This window comes from Notolabrus celidotus, chromosome 23 (assembly GCF_009762535.1).
Source record: "Notolabrus celidotus isolate fNotCel1 chromosome 23, fNotCel1.pri, whole genome shotgun sequence".
In the NCBI taxonomy this organism is placed as follows: domain Eukaryota; kingdom Metazoa; phylum Chordata; class Actinopteri; order Labriformes; family Labridae; genus Notolabrus; species Notolabrus celidotus.
In genome coordinates this window covers 17,517,206-17,539,026 of record NC_048294.1, presented here as the reverse complement: position 1 = coordinate 17,539,026, position 21,821 = coordinate 17,517,206, and the positions used below count along the sequence as shown (strand labels likewise).

The following is a 21,821-nucleotide window of genomic DNA, read 5'->3' as shown; positions in this document are numbered from 1 at the left end:
GACCTTTGAAAAGTACTACCCCCCTAGCAGGGGCCTTTTGGGGTGGAGATTATCTACCCCAGAACTAAATTTAGACCCTGGGTCCACCGGTCGAAACACACGTAGTTCCGGGGTAAAGTCCCTAGTTTCGGGGTAAAGTTCCTCTGGTTGAAAAATGCCTTAAGGGACTGAGCTGACCGGCATCCCCTGTAAACTTCTGACAAGTTCCTTAATTAAAAAATATCCCTAAAATTGATCAGTTTGATGTTTGAAATGTTTCATATGAACTAAATTAAACCCTTTTTGTTACAAAATGATGAATATTAAACCTGAGAAAACTTAAAGTTTGAAAAACAAGGATTTGTTTGATGGAAAGTCTTATCAGGTATTGTGAGTATGTACATTAACATGGGCTCTGTCATGTGTCACAGTGAAGTCGCTCCATACTCAACACAACCCTACCTTGTCAAACCTTTCAGTGTTATGTTTCACTTCTAGCCGAGCCTGATGAGCTTGTCACTCCATCCTCTGACTGTCACACTCAGTTAGGCTGTCGGTCAGGTTTAAAGGGTTTAAACAAAACCATTTTACCTCAATGATCACGAGGCAACAGGTGCACTGTTAGAGTGGGATGAGGAAATGCGGATGCTTGCAGCAAACATAATAGCAGACAGTAACTGGTTTAGTGTCATTAGACAGCTTACAAACATGTGTTATCCAATCATACCTGCATGCTAAACAGGTGAAGAGGCATCCAGTCAAAACTCTTGATATCATATGCCTCCATAATGCTTGTGATGTGTGATGTGTCAAGTACTGCTGTTCCTTGTTAATAAAAAAGCAACATACAGTTTGTTCATTTAAGCACTCCTCTTGGTCCTCGCCTGCTCCCTTTGCTGGTTTAATAATTGCATTTTCAAACTGTACAGATGCTTTTAATTGCTGTTTTGCAAAAGCTTGAGCACCCCGAGGAGGCATTTTAAAGGGAACATAACAGTGTTGTAGCTTGGTACTCAGGCCAGTGTTATTATGTGACTCTGGGGTGTTTTTAAATGAGCATTATTATGAGGCTTTGGTGATGTGTGTTTATTTACCTCAATGCCCAAAACATATTTTAACAATGAAACTTACAGCTACCGTCCAGAAGTTGCTGCGAGCGTTGGCAGCAGCTTGCATGCATCAGTCATTATCATGAAGTCTTTTTGCAAACCAATGCCAACTGCCTGCAGGTTGAGTGAGGTAACACAGATCCACTCAGGAGGGTATTTTAGTCCCAGGAGGTGCATTAGACCAGATGCCAGTTGAGCTGATGGTTACATGCAGGGAAGGAAAAGTCTGCATACGGCTTTGTTTACTGTCTCCGGTTGTGTTTTGTGTGTGCGTAACGTGTTGGTGGTGTAGGCCGATGCCAGACTGCACAAGCTGAATAATGCTGCATATTCAAAGACGTTGATGGATGATGTCAAAGCGGTGATTTTTTTTTAATATGAAATAGTTTTAGCTTTCACCAAGAGGTAATAAACAGTGTACAGGAACAGACTGTTCAGAGCTGTGGCACTGCGTTTGCACTCGCAGTGACCTAATGTCGGTCTCAAGCAGGCAGACAGACAAAGATAAAGAGGTTAGACTAGCGTTGCCAGGTTGGCTTCATATATCCTCCATGATGTCATCACTGTGTGACACCTCACTTAAGCTTTCATGGTATCACAGCGTAGGAGAAGTCACATGCCAAGATTCTATGTGTTGTCAATGGATGGGGAAGAAATACATCGGTGAAATGTGTTTGAACAGATGGACAGACAGCATGTAGGCAGACAGACGAATGCAGCAAGCTTCTATCATTTATTAAAATATGAGACAGTGTTTACATATTTTCAATGTATATCTTTATATATAATTAAACATGAGTTGTACATATTTACTTCAAGTCAAAGTTTAATTATGCAATTGACTCCGCCCCTGAGCAGGAAGGAACAACCAACCATATTTGGGCGTAGGGCTGAGCAACAGGAATTAGTTAAGTTACTGATTCATCAGGAAAGGAATCAGTCCCGTTCTCACTCACTCACACTCCCACAATGTCTGAAGTAGTTTGAGAAATCATTCAATGATTAAATGAAAAATCCAAAACAGGTGTTCACTTGTTCACGTCTGGTCTCTCTTCCATATTTGAAAGTCTGATCGGGATTTAAAAAAAGGCAGAAAAAATAATGAACAAATATGTACACCAACTTCTCTCCAGCCAATATTTGAGCCTTCAGGGGGTTGGTTTTTTTTATGTACAGAAAGATTTTAGTGGATTATGACTTAATCTACTTACAGTTGCCATGAACCTCTTTAGAATAGTTTAATCCTGCTTTTGGAAAAAAAGTTTGGGAATCAATGAATTCCATTGAAGCAAAAGATGAATGAGTTACATATGTGGATTAACAAAGCTAGCATCTGTTACCAGTGTAGTGCACTTCACTTGACTTTACTTGTTTATTTTATTGCAACACATTAACATTGAGAAGCAGATTATTAGAAAGCACCACCACCTGGGCTGAAATAAATGATGAATAATGACAGGACCAATAATTAACAAACATGAGTCAGTTACAAGCGGCAACCTCCACTCTCAAAATATAAAGACCATGCAGAAGTGTTAGAAACTTCAAAACAGCGTTCAGGAACAGATGGGTGACGTCATGGATACTTCGTCCATTATTTATACATGGTCTATGGTCACTTAATGTGAAGGCTGCAGCATTCATAAAGTTTTAGATTTTCACTTCAATATGTTGCATATGTATACTCAGCAGCTGAGAGTAAAAGTAAAAGCTTTGTTAGATAAAACATGTTGTTTCAAAGTAGTTTTAAAGGGACACTCCATATATTTTTAGGAGGGTTTGATTAAGGTTACCATTAATGAGTGTGTGAGCTACAGTGGATGATGGTAAGTAAAGCCCCTGTTTGGTAAAGCTAGCAGACTAACTGAAGCTAAGCTATCTATGCACTGGTGTGGACGAGATATGGAGCTCAACCTACACCACAACTCCAGAAAAATCTCCACTTTAAAATCTAAAACTATCAGTTTTAGTGAATGCTACATCTTCAGATATTATCCCAGCTGCATCTTGCCGCCCCCATCCCTTTCCTTTGGCACTCTGTTTTTGGGTCACTTTTGGTCAGAAAGTGATGCTGCTAGATCAAACTTTACTTCACAAGTTTTCAAGCATGCTCGAATCTTTTCTGGACTGTTCAGACTAGAGTGTCCTGTAGATGATAAAGACATTACTGACTCGTTTTAGTTTCTGTTAAAGGCTAATGGCCTCGATAGCTCTGACCAGCTGCATGAAATGTAAACTCTAACATTCCAGGAGCAACACAGAGACAAATCCAAGTCTGCAGTGACCTTTTTTGTGAAGAGGAGAATGAAATAAGCAAATCAAACGCTTGTTAAAGAGTACTGCTGTACCCAACCATGAAGAAAATAAGGCAACATAAAAAATGTTGCATTTATTACTGAACAACCACAAAAGTTTTCCATCTCTGTGTCTTGCCCATACACCCTGGCAAAAATAATTCCCTCACTGTAAAATTTAAAAGAATTGTCTTGTCTCTAACAGCGCATACCTCAGGCGTATGAATACAGATGTTGTGCAGTAAAAAAAAAAACACTAGTTCCAAAAGACGGGGCCATTTATCAGTAAGGTAGTATTGCTTTTTCTGCTGGGTGCTGGTCTTCAGCAGAACACAACTTAGCTTTAGTGTCTGCAATCTGCTGAATTGCCGTGCAATTCCCAATCTTCTGTTGATAATACACTAACGATCAACCTGTACCTTAACCCCTTTGAAAAAGTATTAATGATCTTATAAAGGGTCAGATAATGGTCCTGCTCAGAACAATGCATGTAGTTGCAAACACAAAACCCAGAAGACATTTTTTATAGTAAATTTAACTTTTAAGGAGGATTCGATTTATATTGCGGCCACATTTTCTCCGTCAGTTTTTATTTCTGTGTGATAATCAGCTGAAATCTGTCGCATTGTGTGCTTTTGATCCTAACACTGACTGTCTCAATCAAAGGAATCATTTATAAGATTATCCAATATTTTGCCATTGTTTGAAGTCAGGATTTGTGAGGATGATTGATCTCGATGAAAGATTCATAATTTCCTCTAATCCCTTTTGAAACCCACACTAATTACATCTCAATACCAGTTAAATGAGTTCAATGGCTCCACATATAAGCGTGGAATTCCCTTTTGGGGAGTGTGAGGAAATTAATGGAGAAGTTATTGAGTTGTAACCGGAAAGATTTTGAAGGATTGCCAAACTCCACTCATGTAAAGAAACTTCCAGGAAACATAGTAAAGTGTTTCAGTGAATTGAATAACAACTGCATAATAAATGAATGAATGGTGGAGCCCTTTGGTTGTTTTAAGAGTGCTTGCCAAGAGTGACATAATGCTAATCTGCTGTAATCCTTGTTTGTATGCATTCTGACTTTAATCTGCATGTAATCTAATCTCTCAGACCAATTGTAGTAGAAATGACTCTTCTGGCTTGTAACAGGGGTGTGTGTATGTTTTTGTTCTTGCTCCTTTTTTCTGCTTTTTTTTGGTTGAGTTTTTCACTTTAGATCGTCGGCTGTCATGGTAATTAGTAATTGATGAGATAGAGGGAAAAATCCATTTGTTAGAACGCCACAGGCTACTTTACCCACTGTTTCCAAGATGCATACACACATGGACACATATCGATATCAGCCTGGGCGGATGAGTTTGATCCTCTGATCAGTCTTCTGTTCAGGGTGCAGTAACGTCAGACACAAGATGCAGAGAAGGTGAGTGGAGGTGCAGGGTGAGAGTGGGCACTTGAGATGCTGTCTGGTTTATATATTTCACATGGATGCAAAGGGGATTTTGTAATTAGAGTGGGCTGAGCAGAGAGATTGATATTCAATGTGTGTGTGTGTGTGTGTGTGTGTGAGTGTGTGTGTGTGTGTGTGTGAGAAAGAGAGGGAGAGAGTGGCGGTTGGTTAAGTATTTTTATGCAAATCATCACAGCTGTATGGAAATGGAAAGCAAAGGTTAAAAGTTAGCAGTCAAATGCTTGTAAATCTTCAGCCCGTTTTGGTTATCAGACACACACGTTGTTTCAGACTCATCTCATTAGACAGGAGACATTACATGAGTGCTGATAAGAAAATACAGTAAAACTGGGACTGCCACCATAATGTGTCACTCCAGGATTATCAACAACAAAAAACAGGCCATCACAGGTGCTGCGACCTAACTCTTATTTTACAGGTAGCCTGATAAATAGATACATTTCTAATTATATAGATTATATTTCCTACCTGCCCCCTGGTATAATTTTGTGGTGAAGTCAGGTTAGCTCATGTGAGAATGCAGCAGGAAATCTTCTGGAAAATTAACTGGGGTGATACCATCTATATCATAAGGCTGGTGCTCTGTCAAGTTCTGATGCTCGGCTGAAAAATGATACTGTAGCATGAATCGATAAAGGCTGTCAGTTTGTGCTATTTATGAATGTTTTTAGGTCACATGCAGGGGTAAGTGTACTGTAAGAATAAGGCAAGCGTGTTTTGGTACTCTAATATGAAACTTTTCATTTATTTAAAGGGACAGTGCATATAAAAGAACATTTCAACGTGTAGATATGCCAGAGTGAGCCATAAGACTAATTTTCATCCGTAGCCCCCGGCAGGTCAAAACAGAGTGAAGATTTTTGGATAACTTTATCCCAATACACCAATATGCCCCATCAACAGTGTTGTGCATGAATGTGCTAAAATGAATGTGCACACTTTTAGGCGAAAAATGAATCTAAAGGCTCAGTGTCCAGCTCATAAACAACAGGAACATGATTGTAGTTCACTCTGGAGAGAGTGCAAGACTGCTCTTATTCCTGGAGGATCTGAGAGGTATTGTGAGTTGCCAAGAGTTATGAAGTACTGTGTTTTACGACACCTGAAGTCGGGTATTCGGCAACTGGCTTCGGCTTATGCTGCAAGCAATTCTGATATAGTTTGCGGTGAGCCAGAGCCAGCTCTTGAACTCTTATGAACAAAGCAGGGCAGATTCCAACAGGCTAACAACTGGTGTGGTAACGTTTTGTAATGGACAGTAATTCACTTCTTATATTTTTCAACTACTTCAATTGTGTCTGTGTGAACTGATCTTTGAGCTAGCTCACTTTTAGTGGTGGTAATGAGGCTTCCTGGGCTTTGGCAGCCAGCCGCCTCAAGTGGACACTTAAAGAACTGCAGTTTTTTGCACTTCCACATTGGCTTCATACATCAACAGATATTAATAATGGAGATTGCATGATTTATTTATTGTACTTTCCTTACCTATGCTCCTATGCTGACAAAACTCATATCCATACATGACTTTGCTGACATTTTTAACCGTTTCCTTCCGTCTTAGTTGCTAATGCAGCTTCTGTCAATCACAGCAACACTGAAGCTTCTGTTTTTGAAAATGTTGGTGTAGGTGACACTTCTTTGTTTTGCCTGCCCACGTCCGGCTATGGTCGCAGTTTCAGCCTATCCTTCACTTTCAGTCAATACTTTGCATGCCACTGTTGCTTTGGCTGGAAACATAGAAATAAGCGTTACCTCCAGTGTGTGGGCTGCTCTGAGGTATCACATTGTACCAGAAATAGATTACTGTTCAACTTTATTATGTAATAAAATAACTTTTGCATTTTTCCATTTTGATTGGACTTCTCATTTAGACTGAGAAAGAAAGTGAAAGCAGGGTGACTTTGAGCAGCAGCTGGGGCAAACTGGTGCCCTCGTGTAGTAGTTAGCAACCACGATCCAGCGGCTGAGCCCCAACCCCGCCAGCTCCGTGTGGTTGCCAGCACAAGTCTTCTCGGAGCTGGTTGTGACCCTGAGGGACCGGCAGAGTGTTCTCCCTGAGAGAGGCTGCCGCACAGACATGTCCAGTCAACACACAAAACGCACCCAACCGTTCAGTCAGACCAAACAAGCCAATGTGTGAATCATTCAGCCGTGGTTTGGGGCTGCTATGACTATGGGCAGCTTTTTTGGGGGGTCAAGGTTGGGTGACATTCATTTTAGCTTTCCAAATAGATTTTTGAGCTACATGTTTTTCAGTGCAGCCTGACCAATCCATATCTGCCAGCAGCTTCAAAATCAGCAAGTCATTCCAAGATATCACTTTATGAGCAGTATTTCCACTCTAGTAACAGATATGTTATTGTCCCCTAATTACAGTGTAAGACGCACCTAAATTACTGAGCTTGCACCCTAATTATAGTGATACATGTTTCCTGGCATCATGTAAAGTTATATTCTGTGCACTTGGAGCCTGTTTGCGTTGGCTTTCTCCTGCAATAACTCTGAAACAGCCCACACAGCGCTGGGACACAATAGCATGCCCACATCACAAGCAGCACACTCTGGAGCCTCTGTTTCCTTTTACTTTACATGACAGGGCCGTTTGCTTTTATCTGGAATGAGATAGCAGGAGGACTGACAGGGCTGCAGAGGCAAGACATATGGAGGCTGTAGTAGGAAGTGCTCATGTTGTTTTTAGTAGAACAGAAACATTAAGGAGCTTAGCATATCCCTGCTGCCACAGAGGTCATGCAGAGATGATCTAATAGGTTTTTGTTTTCAATATATGCACATTTTTCTTCATAGGGGAGCAAAACAAAAGGGATAGCCTTGAAATATTAATTTTAAGATTCACTACAGCAGAACAAATACAGCTGATAGAACAATGGAATTATACGCTGCATCCTGGCTGTAAGCAGATGAGTTCAGTTTAGCCTGCAGCGCTTTCTCTCTGTTCTTCATATTATCCAAAACAGGACATCATTTTCTTCCTGGTAGGAAGTACATCCAACTGATTAGATGTGCAGTAGAGATGAGGATCAAACACACACACACACACACACACACACACACACACACACACACACACATACACACACGCACGCACGCACGCACACACACACACACACACAGAGGTACATGCGAAGAGAATGTGCAGAATGAAACACACAAGATGCTATAAGCACATTCCAGACTGGATTTAGTAGATTTTATTAATTGTGAATGGTTGTTGATTATGGTTTGGACACACACACACACGCACACACACACACACACACACACACACACACACACACACACACACACACACACACACACACACACACCCACCCACACACACACACACACACACACACACACACACACACACACGCATTTACTACTACTAGTATAACTGCTGCTGCTCACTCAGTTGATTCAGTCATACTTGAGAGCTTCTCTATTACTTTAAACATATTTTCTCACACACACACACTCCTTCAACTTCTTCCCACAGATATCATCTCACCCCCCTCCCAAGGTCATGTGACCACACAGGAAGTAGCAGGGTGCTCTGGTGATTTAACCCTTCCCGTGCATTAGGGAGTCATTTTCAACTTGTAGAGGGAAAAAAAACATCAACCCACTTCTTTGGGGTCACACTTTTTGTGACCCACGCTCGCTCTGGGAGGAAGAAAAAAAGGTGTCAGAAAGGAAAGCCAACAATGTGTGTTACTGAAGGACCTGCAAATGCCTTGATAAGCAATCATGTGAGACAGCTGGGGAGGTGGAGAGAAGATAGAAAGCAGCAGGCGCTGAGTGACACAATGCATCCCCGATCCCTGCACCCAAACTGACCCCTCTGTGACTTCCCATCTCTCATGAGTGGTGTCATGCCCGCAGCAAGGTGGCCCTAAAGCTATGTAGTGCCCGATTACAGACACTGAGGTTGATTTATTTGAGAGCAGTAGAGAGAGGTAACTCCAACCAGAGAGGAAGGGCATCAAAGATTAAGAGACACAGAGGGAGAGCATGACAGGATGCAGGTTCAAGCTCAGTGTTTTTCCACTGCTTCCATGCCTGTCTCACGCTCTTTGTTTGTGTTTGTTGATGATATGAGAGCAGATCCAACGTGCAGATCAGTCACAAGGGTCTTATGAGTTACTGGGCAGACTTTTCAGCTTTTGATATTGTTTTTGACAATACAATGTTCTAAATGTACCATTTAAAGTTGTGTTTGAGTTTTGAAACCAAATCTCCCAGTTAGGACTGGGCGATAATTATCCTGATATGATTTTTCTTCCTATAAGTATAACAAATGTTCGATAAAAAATGTATATAAAAAAACTGTACTTACAACTTCCAAACCGCTGGAAATGGAGGGGGCGCTAATGAGCCTTAAACGCTAGTTGCCACCCAACATTAAACAGAAGGAGAAGACAGCATTGAACAGCCAATCATGTCGCAGGGTAAGGGGTAGGCGGGGCTTAAAGATGTGTGGAGTGGAATGTAAACACAGCTGAAGCGAGCGACAGCAACACTGAAGAAAACTCAAAACCTACCAGCTCAAAGCAGAGTCGTTAGTCTGACACTGTGCTGACTAACCTTACAGGCCAGTGCACTACTCAAAAACAATACTCTACTAAACTGATACACAAAATTTAATATATATTTGTTGTAAATTTAAATCAAATTATGCAAATAACCTCAATCTGAGAAAAATAAGAATCTACAAAATGAAACTTCACAAAAATCTCATTTTACACCAAAGACCCGCTTCCTATTAGCATGGTCAAAAATGATGAATTCAAGAAGTTTATCAGAAGACTAAATCCAGATACAAGGTAACAAACCATCTGGTTTCTTCAACTTTCACTCAGGATCAAAAATCTGTCTCTAAATCTTAATGAAATAATGATTTGATATTTCTCTTGATAATCATCGATATCGACTGAAATGAAATATTTTATCGTGATAACATCATTTTCAATATCGCCCAGCTCTACTTCCAGTCATGTATTGGATGTTGTCTCAAACTGCATTATATTTCTGGTCCATTTAACCAGTGTACATTTAACAAACAGGCATGTAAAAGCAAGAATGTATGATTTTGAATTCAAAGATGAGCTTATCGTTTCATCCATGAGTCATTGGGAGCTGCTGTTACCTGTTAAACCGCTTCCCTGCATCCTCAGTCAAATGTGATTCTGGGAATTGCTGCAGCAGCATGTTTCATTCCGCCATATTGAATTTGAGAAATGTGTTTTCGTTGGTTACACAAGACCTAACTGTTCATATTAGCTTAAAAGAAAGGATCACAAGAGTAACCGTCAGCTGTGGTGCTGTCTCTTCTCCTTCCTGTTTTTACCTCAATGTTATCAGACTTAGTCAACGTCCAGATATTTATCAGAATGTTTTTCTGAGGAACCAGCTTTTTTATCTGCCTTAAGCTGAGTTTCTCTGCTCATCTCTCCCCTTATTTGTCTTATTCTGCCCTTCAGCACACTTCAGTGAATGAGTCAGTCTCTCTCTGTCTGTGATGCCCAAACTATCCCCCTGATAGATCCAAATTTATTCAAAAAACTTACCACTTACCATTAAAATAGTGTCATGGATGCTTTGTTCTCTTAGCTTGCACAACCAGAACACACACTAACAGTAAAACCATTTCAGCTATGCCCGTCCAGAGTGGTTATGTGAGTCAGTTACTTTTCTTAGTCAGCGCTTGCACATATTTTGTACCTGTGTCATTCTGCCAAGTCAACCAGCCTAGGGTAACAGTGTTAATGGAGCCCACAAATAAACACACACTCAGCCACTCTAAAGCAAACACACACACACACATATATATATAAAAACAGAACACTTTCCTGAACTGACCTCAATGCAGAGAATAGGAAAGGCAGTGAAGCAGTGTGAAATGTACTCCACGTAACATGCAGATCACATGTCTCCACAACTATTCAGAGAGAAGAAGCAGAGGACATAAAAGAAGGAGCGAGTGACGTCTGAAGGAGCAGAGTTTTTATTCAGTCAAAACAAGCACACAGACACGGAAATTGGAGTGAATGGAGACATTGTTGTGGACACACGGCCTACTTTTCCTACTTCTTCCTCTTCCTACTTCCTCCATCAAGCCTGCTGCAGCCATCACTTCTCTTTGTGTCCAGCTTCCTTCTTCCTCTCCGCACACAACCAAGCCAAAACACTGTTTTTGTCTTTGTAGCAAGATGGGCGACCGGCCATCCCAACACTGACTATTTTTATCCTGGATTGTTTGTGAAGCAGCGTAAAAGCAAAAGTGGTGTTTTAATCACTCATCCTTCATCCTTTGTACGCCTTATTTTTTATTCTTTACATGTTTATAACTTTTTCACATTGGTCCTCTTTTCTCACGAGTTTACACACACTCACACACTCACACACTCACACACACACACACACACACACACACACCTGCACTTCACATAGATTCTACCACAGAAGTCAGATCTGTTGTGTTATCACCAGAAGACATGCTGTGTAATCCATGTAGGTGGCCTCTGTGACCTACTTACACATGAAGCATCACACAGCGATAAGGCAATGCTTTAAATCCATCTTATTACATCCACTACAGTCCTGTGTTATTTATTTCATCATGTCTATATTTATATTTCATATCGTCATTTTTCTGTGAGCTTGTGGGGATTTCTCAGATTTTAGAGTCACATCCCTTTTTCTCTTTTTATATCTGCACAGTTCATCTTTCACTGTGTGCAGCCTATAACTGTGTTATGTGTATCTGAGTAGCCACAAGTGAATCACCGTCACAGTGTTGGAAGGTTTTATCAGATTTGAGGTCACTCAGAGTGGCGTGAAATCAAGTCAGTCTGGGATAAAAAGTGTTGAAAACATGAGGAACTTTTTTTCATTCTTTCCCTGGAGTTACCCTGACTTCATCACTTCCCTTTCCAAGGGTGTTTACAGTAGCTAAGTTACCCTTTTTTTTGCAATACAAGTGCAATGACCTACTTGTGTGTGTGTGTGTGTGTGTGTGTGTGTGTGTGTGTGTGTGTGTGTGTGTGTGTGTGTGTGTGTGTGTGTGTGTGTGTGTGTGTGTGTGTGTGTGTGTGTGTGTGTGAGAGGTATCTGGCATTTGATCTGTCCAAGCCTGCAGTTGCTTCAAAGCCCGCTGTGAGAGTAATAGTACTACGACCTCTACACACAAGTATGAGCACTAATTTGCTCTCATACTGTCACATCTCATTCTGCTCTGTTCTGCAGGCAGCCTCCAGACAGACGGATGGACAGACAGACAGACAGACAGGCAGTGTGTCTGTCTGTTGCTCTCTGTCTGTCTCTGTCTCATTGTGGTGGCATGTGAATCATATTTGCAAGCTTTTCAGGAAGAGTGTAATTAAATTCAAAGACCGGTCATGGTAAAATTGGTTTATTTTCCAGTTTGATTTTGAGCTGATGTTGGTGACTCTTGAAAATGAGTCTGAATTGTAACCCACAGAAAGCGACAAACTAAGGGACAATAACATAGATAAAATGCAGTCAGTATACCTAAAGTCATCTCACTGCTACTGTTATTGATTTGTCAGTAAAGGAACAAATGTCTGTGAAAACACTTTTGTAACAGGAGATGTCATGATACTAGTTTTTTGTTTACCACCACAACTGTACCGTAACTTCAGTAGTGGCCGGTACAGAGATCCCTCTGATAACAGAGAGGTTAAAAATACATGTTGGTTACAACTGTTTCTAACAGCTGTCCACACCTCATCCTGTTTGGCTAAGTTAGGCTATCTGTTGGCTGCAATCCTAAGCTAAAAACAAGCTAACCATTTAGGCCAGCGGTGTCAAACTCATTTCAGTTCAGGGCCACATACGGCCCAATTTGGTCTCAAGTGGGCCAGACCAATAAAATCATAACTTAATAACCTAAAGAGAAGGACAACTCCAATTTTTTCCCTTTGTTTTAGTGCAAAAAAGTACATGTACATTCTGAAAATGTTCACATTTAATGAACTATCTTAGTTAGTGGTACAACTGTGAAATTGAATCACCACCAAAGAACACCACACGCCTGCGCGTGCAGTTTTCAGCACAGCAGTGAGTAAAAACCATAGTCTGTATAAGTAATGGACGTAGTATCTGTGACGTCCTCCATATGTTTCTGAAGCGCTGTTTTGAAGCCAATCGTCGAAAGGGGACATATTGGAAATGCTGAACTCAACCTAACTTCTGTGGAGTTAGCGTGAGGTAAAGAGGCGGACTTTGAGCCTCCTAGCCAACAGCTACAGTGTTGTATGCCTGTCAATCAAGTCAGTCATGTCCTTTAATAGGCAAAACTCTTAATCATAATATCTTCTGAACTGTGGCATTATAAAAAAAGCCACCCCCCGTACTGTGTGTGCCGACAGAAGAATTAGCTACTTTGACCCAAGCTGTTTTCTGAACCAGGCTGTAAAAATGCTGGTTAAATTGTAGCTGGCTCAAAGTTAAAGTCAAATATATTATATGATACAGATTAGTGAATCACTCCTTTAGTTGAACACGTAGGAGAGATTGTGTTGTAATGAAGAAGTTCTAAATCACTGGTCCTCTTCTATGTAACACACTCCTTTAAGGAGAGCCATATCTATTACTTGAAAGTGTTACATTATTAACTCTCACTGACTCGTTCAGTATATCAAATATCCAAATTGCAGATGTTTTTGGATTTCCTGGAATAATTCCTCGTCCAGGAAAAAACAGATTCACCTCTGTATACCTGCAGACCCCTCGTTATTGTTCCACACTGCACTGCTTTGTTTGGAATCCAGCAGTGTGTGCCAACATCTTGTATCCACCTTCCAGTCCTGAACACATCTGCAGCCAGCAGTGAAACCCCCTCCAGACTCAGACTAGTTCAGTAAGTCAGTCTGTTGGATTGTTTTGGAAACCCTCCCTCGTGATTCCCTGCTCTCTTTGTGTCTCTTCTCTGAAGCCTGTCTTCCGGCCTTTTCTGACATCGCTCCCTCCCTCCGTGCTCTCTCTTTCTCTCTCCTCTCTCCCCCTCTCGGGCTTCTCCTCTCAGCTGCACCCTCTTTTCGATGTGCTCTTTAACCTCTTACCTTCCTTCCTCTTGGCGTTCCCTTCCCCCCTTCACAGATTTGAACAGTTTGTCAAATCGTTTTCGAGTAAGCTGTATTCACTAGAAGTCAATGGCTCACACTTTCATGTTAATTGAACAGCAATCAGTGCTTGATTGCTGATTTTTGATTTGTGAGTAAAGTATATACTCTCTTTTTTTATGTCCGTAGTATCAAATATAAGATGCTCCTTAGATTTAAAAAATAAAACGATAAATTCATAAATTCACCCCGATGACTCAGAGTTAAGAGCGGACTTTCTGTTTCCACTTGTTTTCTTTGTCCTCTCGCCTTTTTCATCCTTTTCATCATTCTTCCTCAGCTTTTTTTCCACTGCATGTAGTAGCACATGGAGCCCACATGTTGTGCCGATCAGTCTTTGTGTCAGACTATGAGTGTGTGTATGTGTGAATGCTCCAATATGTCTGCAGTGTAAGCATGTGTGTGTTTCAGTGTGTGCACATCTTAGTGTCAGTCTTCTGGAGCTTTAATATTGAGTGTGTGTGCTTGTGTGTGTGTGTGTGTGTGTGTGTGTGTGTGTGTGTGTGTGTGTGTGTGTGTGTGTGTGTGTGTGTGTGTGTGTGCTTGTGCTTGTGCTTGTGCGTGTGCTTGTGCGTGTGCCTGTTTGAGTGGTGTGTAGGTTTTGTCCCTCGTCTCCCTCATTGTCGTTCTTCAGGCTTTTGTGTGTGTTTCAGTATTTTAGCACACTTTCTGTCTGTGTTGCTGCTTACAGCATGTCTGTATGTCAGCTTGTATGTGTCTCTGGTGTGTGTGTGTGTGTGTGTGTGTGTGTGTGTGTGTGTGTGTGTGTGTGTGTGTGTATTTTCTCTGCTGACAGTAAGTCTGTCTGTCACCTCCAGTCTCTATCTCACACACACAGGCTGTCCTGCTCCGAATTAAATCCTTACACACGCAGTGACACCCCAACACGCACACACACTCACTCTTCATCCAGCTCAGACTTATTAATGCCTATTTTTTAATTCTCTAATCCACATGTGTGTGAGTGTGTGTGAGGTGTGTGTATCAGAGAGAGTGTGTGTGATATGCTTAGGACTTAACACTTGAAAGAAAAACTACCATTTGGTTAATGTGACACTTTAACGTGCACACAGAGCATGCTGCGCCTGTCTGTCTGTGAGTTTGTGTGTTTTTGTGGGTTTTTTTTGTGTGTGTGTATGTGTGTGTTTGTGGGTGAGATGGGGTTGGGGGGCAGTTGGGCAGGTGCAGAGACAGCTGGTGTGGGCAACTCTAACCGAGGGGGAGGACGAGAGCGAGGGAGAGATTCCTAGAGAATGACATGAATATAGGGGTAGCAATTGAGCAGCAAAAGAGGGGAAACGAGTGTTTGTAAGGAAGAGTGTGTGTGTGTGTGTGTGTGTGTGTGTGTGTGTGTGTGTGTGTGTGTGTGTGTGTGTGTGTGTGTGTGTGTGTGTGTAATTTGTATGTGTGTGTGTGTGTGTGTGTGTGTGTGTGTGTGTGTGTGTGTGTGTGTGTGTGTGTGTGTGTGTGATGTTGCCAGTGGTGAACTACTTTGATAAAACACACTGAGTCAGTGTGCTTGAGTGAGACAGATGGAGAAACGCAGAAGGACAATGAAACTATTAAAGCACTTGTTATACAGCGACAGCTAAGGCGATATAAAGAAGTGATGAAGAGGGAAGGTGTTTAGAGAAACAAAGAACTGACAGTGAATTCAGTTTTCCCTTTTAAATATTTCATAAAGGCATATATCTCACGCTGGAGGCCAACATGCTCCTCAACTTCATGTAAGACACCATCAGTATCAATGCCTCTGAGCATTTTCATGAAATCTGCTTTTGTTGTTTGAGTTCGGATGACAAATTATAATTTGCCATACAGTCTAAAAATCAACACACTTTTGACCTGGGTCGACTGATGTAAGTTTGTCAGGGTTGATACTGATACCGATAATTAGTAGTTCATGAAACTGATATCTGATATTTGGAGCCGATATGCATTTACAAAAAAAATGAAACACTTCCTGCAATTTTTTTGTCAATTTTGAACATCATACACAGGACTTAACAGTTAACCACTTACAGTTACTGCACTGTTATGTCACACAGTCATGTGATGCCCAGCCAATCAGATAGTGTTGTGAGCAGGAGATCAGGTCAGACAGAGAGGTAAGTGAAAACCAAGCAGCAACCTCCGGTCCTAAAATATAAAGCTCACGCGGTAGTGCTAAAAAATGCAGTTCATGGATCGTCCTCTTGAGGCTGGCTGCAGAAACATCAGAAACCACATACACACCACTTCAGAAAAGACCATCTTTACAGCAGAAATAAACATGTTTACAGTCTAGTTAAAAAAACTGGGTCTGAGTAGCTATTTTCTCTATCGACACACACTGTACGGGGGGTGAATTTCTTTTATAACTCAGTATTTTTGAAGATATTAAACTTACTAGTTTTGCCAAATTAAGGACATGTCTGATGAGACTCACAGGCGGGCACCTTGTAACTGTTAGCAAAAACGCTAAAGGCCCGCCTCTTTACCTCACACTAGCTTAAACGGTGATTGGTTGTGTTCAGCATTTCCAATATGGCACCCGCTGATGATTGGCTTCAAATCAGCGCTCAGGAACAGATGGGTGACGTCACGGATACCACGTCCATTATTTATGCAGTCTATGGTGAAAACAGACCCAGAGGGCAGGACAGCAAAGCCAAAGTAGTTCAAGTCAATTCATTTTATCAGCCATCCATAAAATAATACGCCGATACAGATATCGGCCAAATGACAAATATCGGCCCCAATAATTAGCCAACGTCGATAATCAGTCAACAAATATTTTTTACATTTACCACGCAGTGAAGTCAGAAATCTGAGGGCAGGTTTTCAGAAAGGAACTTGCTGCACATGTCAGCTCGTGTTTGAGCGATCACACTCACATTTTGTTATGAAAGGATTCCAACATATCTCACGCTTGCCCACTTAACTTTGCACAAACAAGGCTATAAAGTCTCATTCAGCAGCCTAGCCCATCTCTAAAGACTAGAGATGCTTTGACTTGTTCAGTCCCAAAAAAACAACTTAACTATTTAAATGCATTTTACGTTTCAAGGGAGCCTAAGATCCTATCGTCTTATGGTATAAAATGTTCGCATCTCTTTAATGTAGCAGCAATGCCTCTCAATTAAGAGCTGAAATATGAAGTTAATACATCTATTGCTTGTTCGATGGATGCCTTTTTTGATCATCTTTCAAATGTTACCTACAATAAGTTGTTTTTAAGGGATAAGACAAAAGTAATTTTGAACCTTCAGGTGAGCTTTGCTTTCATTAACACATGTGGGTTTTGAATATTAATCAGGTTTCCTTTCTTTTTAAAAACAATAATTCACATGAACTGAGAATCATTCAATACTCATTTCCATCTTTGTGTTTCCAACGACCAGAAAGTCACATTTAAAATATCTTATTGCCTGTTTCTTTGTCTCTCCTCTCTTTTCTCTACCACATGTAATGCAATGGGACAACACTGCCCTCTAGTGTTCAGATGGAACCACTTGTCATGAAGTGAACCACATCATGCAGAGAGACAGAAATGCCTCTGCTGGTCTATTTTCAGACAGCCACAAACCATAAGCACAGACTAAGAATAGAAGGGATGATGAGGAATTATTTCCATATGTCGATGAAACAGATTCACTAACGCATACTGTATTATTTTCAACTTTAAGAGCACTTCAATATTTCGTCTAATGCACTCTTCTTTCTTCTGTTGCTATGTTTTATAGGAGGAGGCCATCCCGGAGCTGGAGATAGATGTGGATGAGCTGCTGGATATGCCCAGTGACGTTGAGCGGGCCGCCAGGGTCAAGGTAGGAGATGAATACAGACTAACATCAAAGAGTGCAATGTTGGAAACGCTCACGGTGAAAATATATTCACTGTCTGTTTTTGTTTCAGGACCTTCTGGTTGACTGTTTTAAACCTACTGAGGTAAAAGTCTTTTCCCCTCACATCATTTTTTACCTCTTTTGCCTAAACACTGTGACTTTTAGATCTCTGATTTCCCCTCCTGTGTTTTTTCCCTCCTGTCTCTCCGCAGGACTTCATCTCAGAGCTGCTTGACAAGATCCGAGGGATGCAGAAGCTCTCCACGCCTCAGAAGAAATGATGGCATCCCTCCTTTTCCAGCTGCTCCTCCTCCTCCTTTCTTCCCACCATCCTCTCCTCCACTCCAGCCCTCGCGTCTCGTCTTCCTACTGCATTTTCTCCTCTTTTTTTATTTTGAAGTCAGTTTTCTTACATTCAGAATCTTCTTGAGGAACTTCTTGTTACACCCTTTGTTCTTAACCCATTTCTTCTCCTCTTTTCTCTGCCTGGATCCAGCCTGATAAGTTGCTGTTTTTTGTAGTTTTGATGAACTTCCTTGTCGTTCGTCTTGACTTTTCTCTTCCAATCTATCAGCAAAGAAGAAAAAGTAAAGCTAAGAATGCAAGAGCAACCACAGAGCAAATTATTGGTCTCCATCCAGGCACTCTCCTTCCTTTTCTGTTTCACTCCTGCTCCTCCTTCACCCTTTGTTTGGCTTCACTCCTCTTCCTCCCACTCTGCTGCGTGCCACTCTTCGTCCATCTGAGGGGGAGGAGAGGAGGAGATGAGATGAGCTCTATAATTACTGAGAGCAGAGCGGCCGGGATTGGGAAGAGGAAGAAAAGAGGAGAGTCTGAAACAGCATCAGAAGAAAGGGATGAAGAAGGAAGCAGCCAATCAGAATGAAGCAGGGCCTAATCATTGCTGACGTCTCGCCCAATGAAGGTCCTTCTTTGTTGTAACCTGTATGATCCTGTGACCAACCAGGATTCCTTTGACATGTTCTCATCAGTTTGAGGGCACAGGGACATTAACGTGACTCTAGTTTTTTTATTTTTCACTTTTGGGGGTCCGTACAGATTTTTTCACATCATACCCCCGTAATCAAAGGCATTTGCTACAGTGGTGCATTTACAGACTGTCTTTCCTTATGTGTGTATCTTTTGAAAATCTGCACTATGTCATTTTGGGAAGGAAATTTGAACCTCTGACCACAAAGAATAATGTATGGTGTATCTTTAGTCCAACAAGAGGAAAAGTTGATCCCTTGAAATAGTGGTTGAACCCTAAAAAAAGTCACTGGCTGGCTGAAGTGGTCAGAAGGTCCTGCTAATTTTAGAGTTAAAAACTTGGAGGCTAGAGTAGAAGTAGGTGCTCTTAGGGTGGGTGTGCTGGAATAGAGTTTCAATTCTTTGAGGGGAAACATGTTTTTCTTTCTTCAAATGTTCAAGTGTGTGGTGCAGTTATAAGAGAGGCTCTTAAACAGCCACTGCTGTCCAGTCTGCACATACAAATGTACGTCTGTGTGTTGCTAAATGATACGTACGTGTGTTGCTACATAATGTACAGCAACAGTCATATTAGGAGTGTTTTTCTGGCCTGTATATTCTGCTGTTCAGTACGAAGATTTAGACTTTAGTATAGGACTGGTTCCTGTTTAGTTTATTTTTTCTTTGTAACACACATTGACAGTCAGACAGGGGGACCCTAACAAAGCTGCCTTGTTTTTTTCTTTGTATCATCCCCCTCTATCTGTCTCTTTCTCACTGTCTCTCCTTAAACCTTTGACATTTATTAGTCCAGCAGAGCAGTTCAGAGCGCTCACACGTACAAGGAAACACTGGAAATGTCTTCAGGGCTCCATGTTGGTGTGGAGACTTTGTGCTGTCCTCTGCCTGTCAGCAGACCCACTAGTGAGATGGGAGGAGAGGGAGGCAGCTATTCTACATTGAAGCTGTCTGGATGCATTCACCCTTCTTTTTTCCCTCTTGAGTCTCATTCACACACACACACAGGCTGCCCTTGGGTTGGATGAAACGGAAACACATTAGCAAATACAGCTGCCTCTTACACAGTCGTGAGCACATCCAAACACACACAAGGCACTGAAAGAGAGAGAGGTCCATAGCTGTCACAACATTTGTGTGTTTCCCACTGCAGCTGCCAATCATCTCCAAGAATAAGCCATCTGTCTCTGATTCTGAGCCAATCAGACTGGAGACAGAAGCCCACCAGCCAATCGGAGAGGCAGCAACATTTCCTGTGATTCCCGTGGCAAAGAGCTAACACCTGCGGTGACAGCAGACCTCCACCGTCCGTCTCTTTCTCCCTCAGAGCCATCACGCACATGCACAGCCATACACACACATCGGCCCATTTTCATCTTGCTGCTCTGTCATTTCTCCCTGACATCCCCCTCTCTCTCTCCTCCTCCTCCTCCTCCCACCCTTACTCATCCTTATCTCAATCTTCCTCTATCTTTTCTCCTGTTTCCTTTTCTTTTTTAAAGAAACAGATGTTGCCTTAGGTATTATTTATGTTACACAAACCAAATAAACGTGAGACATTCATTTTTAAAAGGTAACACAGACTGCGAAGACGTGTGTTACTGAGCAGAACTGCGGCATCCTCTGTCGCTCCTTTTTTTTTTCTTTTTGAAAAACAAATGAGATTCTCTTGGTTTTTTTAGAAGTGAGTGTTTAATACTTAGGCCTTGATACAGTGATTTTGTTTAGATAATACAATGTTCTTTACATTTACCATTTGAATACTGGTCTGTTTTTATTGTGATCATGACACTCCTTGATGCCAGGCCTTGGATTCTCATGTAGTTGAGCAAAAATCCATTCAGATCCATTTTGGTGCGATTGCTTTTGCCTTCTTGGTGCGGTTTCCAAATCAAGAGTGGTCTGCATTTGAGGGGGTGGGGGGCATTTAGATCGTTTGGATTGTTGGCAAGCTCAATCAGTTGCTGCATTTGAGTGGATTTTGATTTCTAAATCCAGGTTTGGATTCTACCTTCTTAGACTGTTATTGAGAAGTCTGTTTTTTTACTGTTGGGGAAAATTGCAAAAAAAAAAATCTATATACTGATTATCATCATTGAGGCTAAATACAAGAGCTAAACCATACAGATTGGAAGAATGTAGGGGATTTTTGGACAAGGATTAGATCAAACCAACAACAAATGTAGCAATATCAACAACAGGTCTTGTTTTTGCCCAATTTTGTTACACTTTTATGCAACTTTAATAAAAACATGTAAAACGAAATGTTTTGTCTTAGTTAATTCTCGCCTTCAAAAACCTCACACAGGTGCCACTTTAGACTCAAATGCTTCTTACTGATGATTATCTGTTACTATGATTTATGCTGAAGATGATTAGTGCAGTAGTTTGAAGCTTTAGTTGAACGTGCATGTTCATTATTTGTAAAAAAAAAAAAAAAAAAAAATATTTGAATGTGACGTCAGGAAGGTTAAGCTCAGTTATGAACAAAATCTTGAATATTAGTGTTACATAATGTAGGCATTACAGAGTAGCTGTAATAAAGTCGTGATTCATTTTGACAGCTTCACCTGTAATTATCCTGACATGCCAAAATGTCTGCCATGAAAAGAGCCTATTGTCCAAATGACATGAGTGCCAACATCATCGTTTGCATGGTTCTCTTAGCATCCTGCATTACTTTGGTGCCATCGTGTGGTATTCTGCTATATCACCACTGATGTGGAGCAAGTGAGGGGAATTTCCCTGCACGTGATGAAATCATACTTCATAGAGAGGTTAATATTAATGTGCAATCAGTTATGGAATAATAATGACCTTTAGCTCCATGGCTGCATGGTTTTGTGCAAATGTCTCTAATTGTATCAGTCAAAACTTCTCAGGGAGAATTGTGGGGACAAAGCTTGATCCCAGGTCTAGGTTTGGTAAAGAGATTCAAGGTTCAAGATTCAAGAGAGCTTTATTGCGAAGTGAGATCGCACACACAAGGAATTTGACGTGATGAATGG

The 21,821-nt window shown here is 41.2% G+C and overlaps 1 protein-coding gene across 1 annotated transcript in view; it reads left to right on the top strand.

Moving 5' to 3' along the window:
- ppp1r14bb (protein phosphatase 1, regulatory (inhibitor) subunit 14Bb) overlaps positions 1-21,078 on the top strand; it is a 29,571-nt gene extending 8,493 nt beyond the window's left edge. The window contains exons 2-4 of the mRNA XM_034676997.1: positions 17,725-17,808; positions 17,897-17,929; positions 18,039-21,078. Coding sequence (XP_034532888.1) covers positions 17,725-17,808; positions 17,897-17,929; positions 18,039-18,107 — 186 coding nt within the window. The 3' untranslated portion in view covers positions 18,108-21,078. The remainder of the gene's footprint in view (positions 1-17,724; positions 17,809-17,896; positions 17,930-18,038) is intronic.
- The last annotated feature ends 743 nt before the right edge of the window (positions 21,079-21,821 follow it).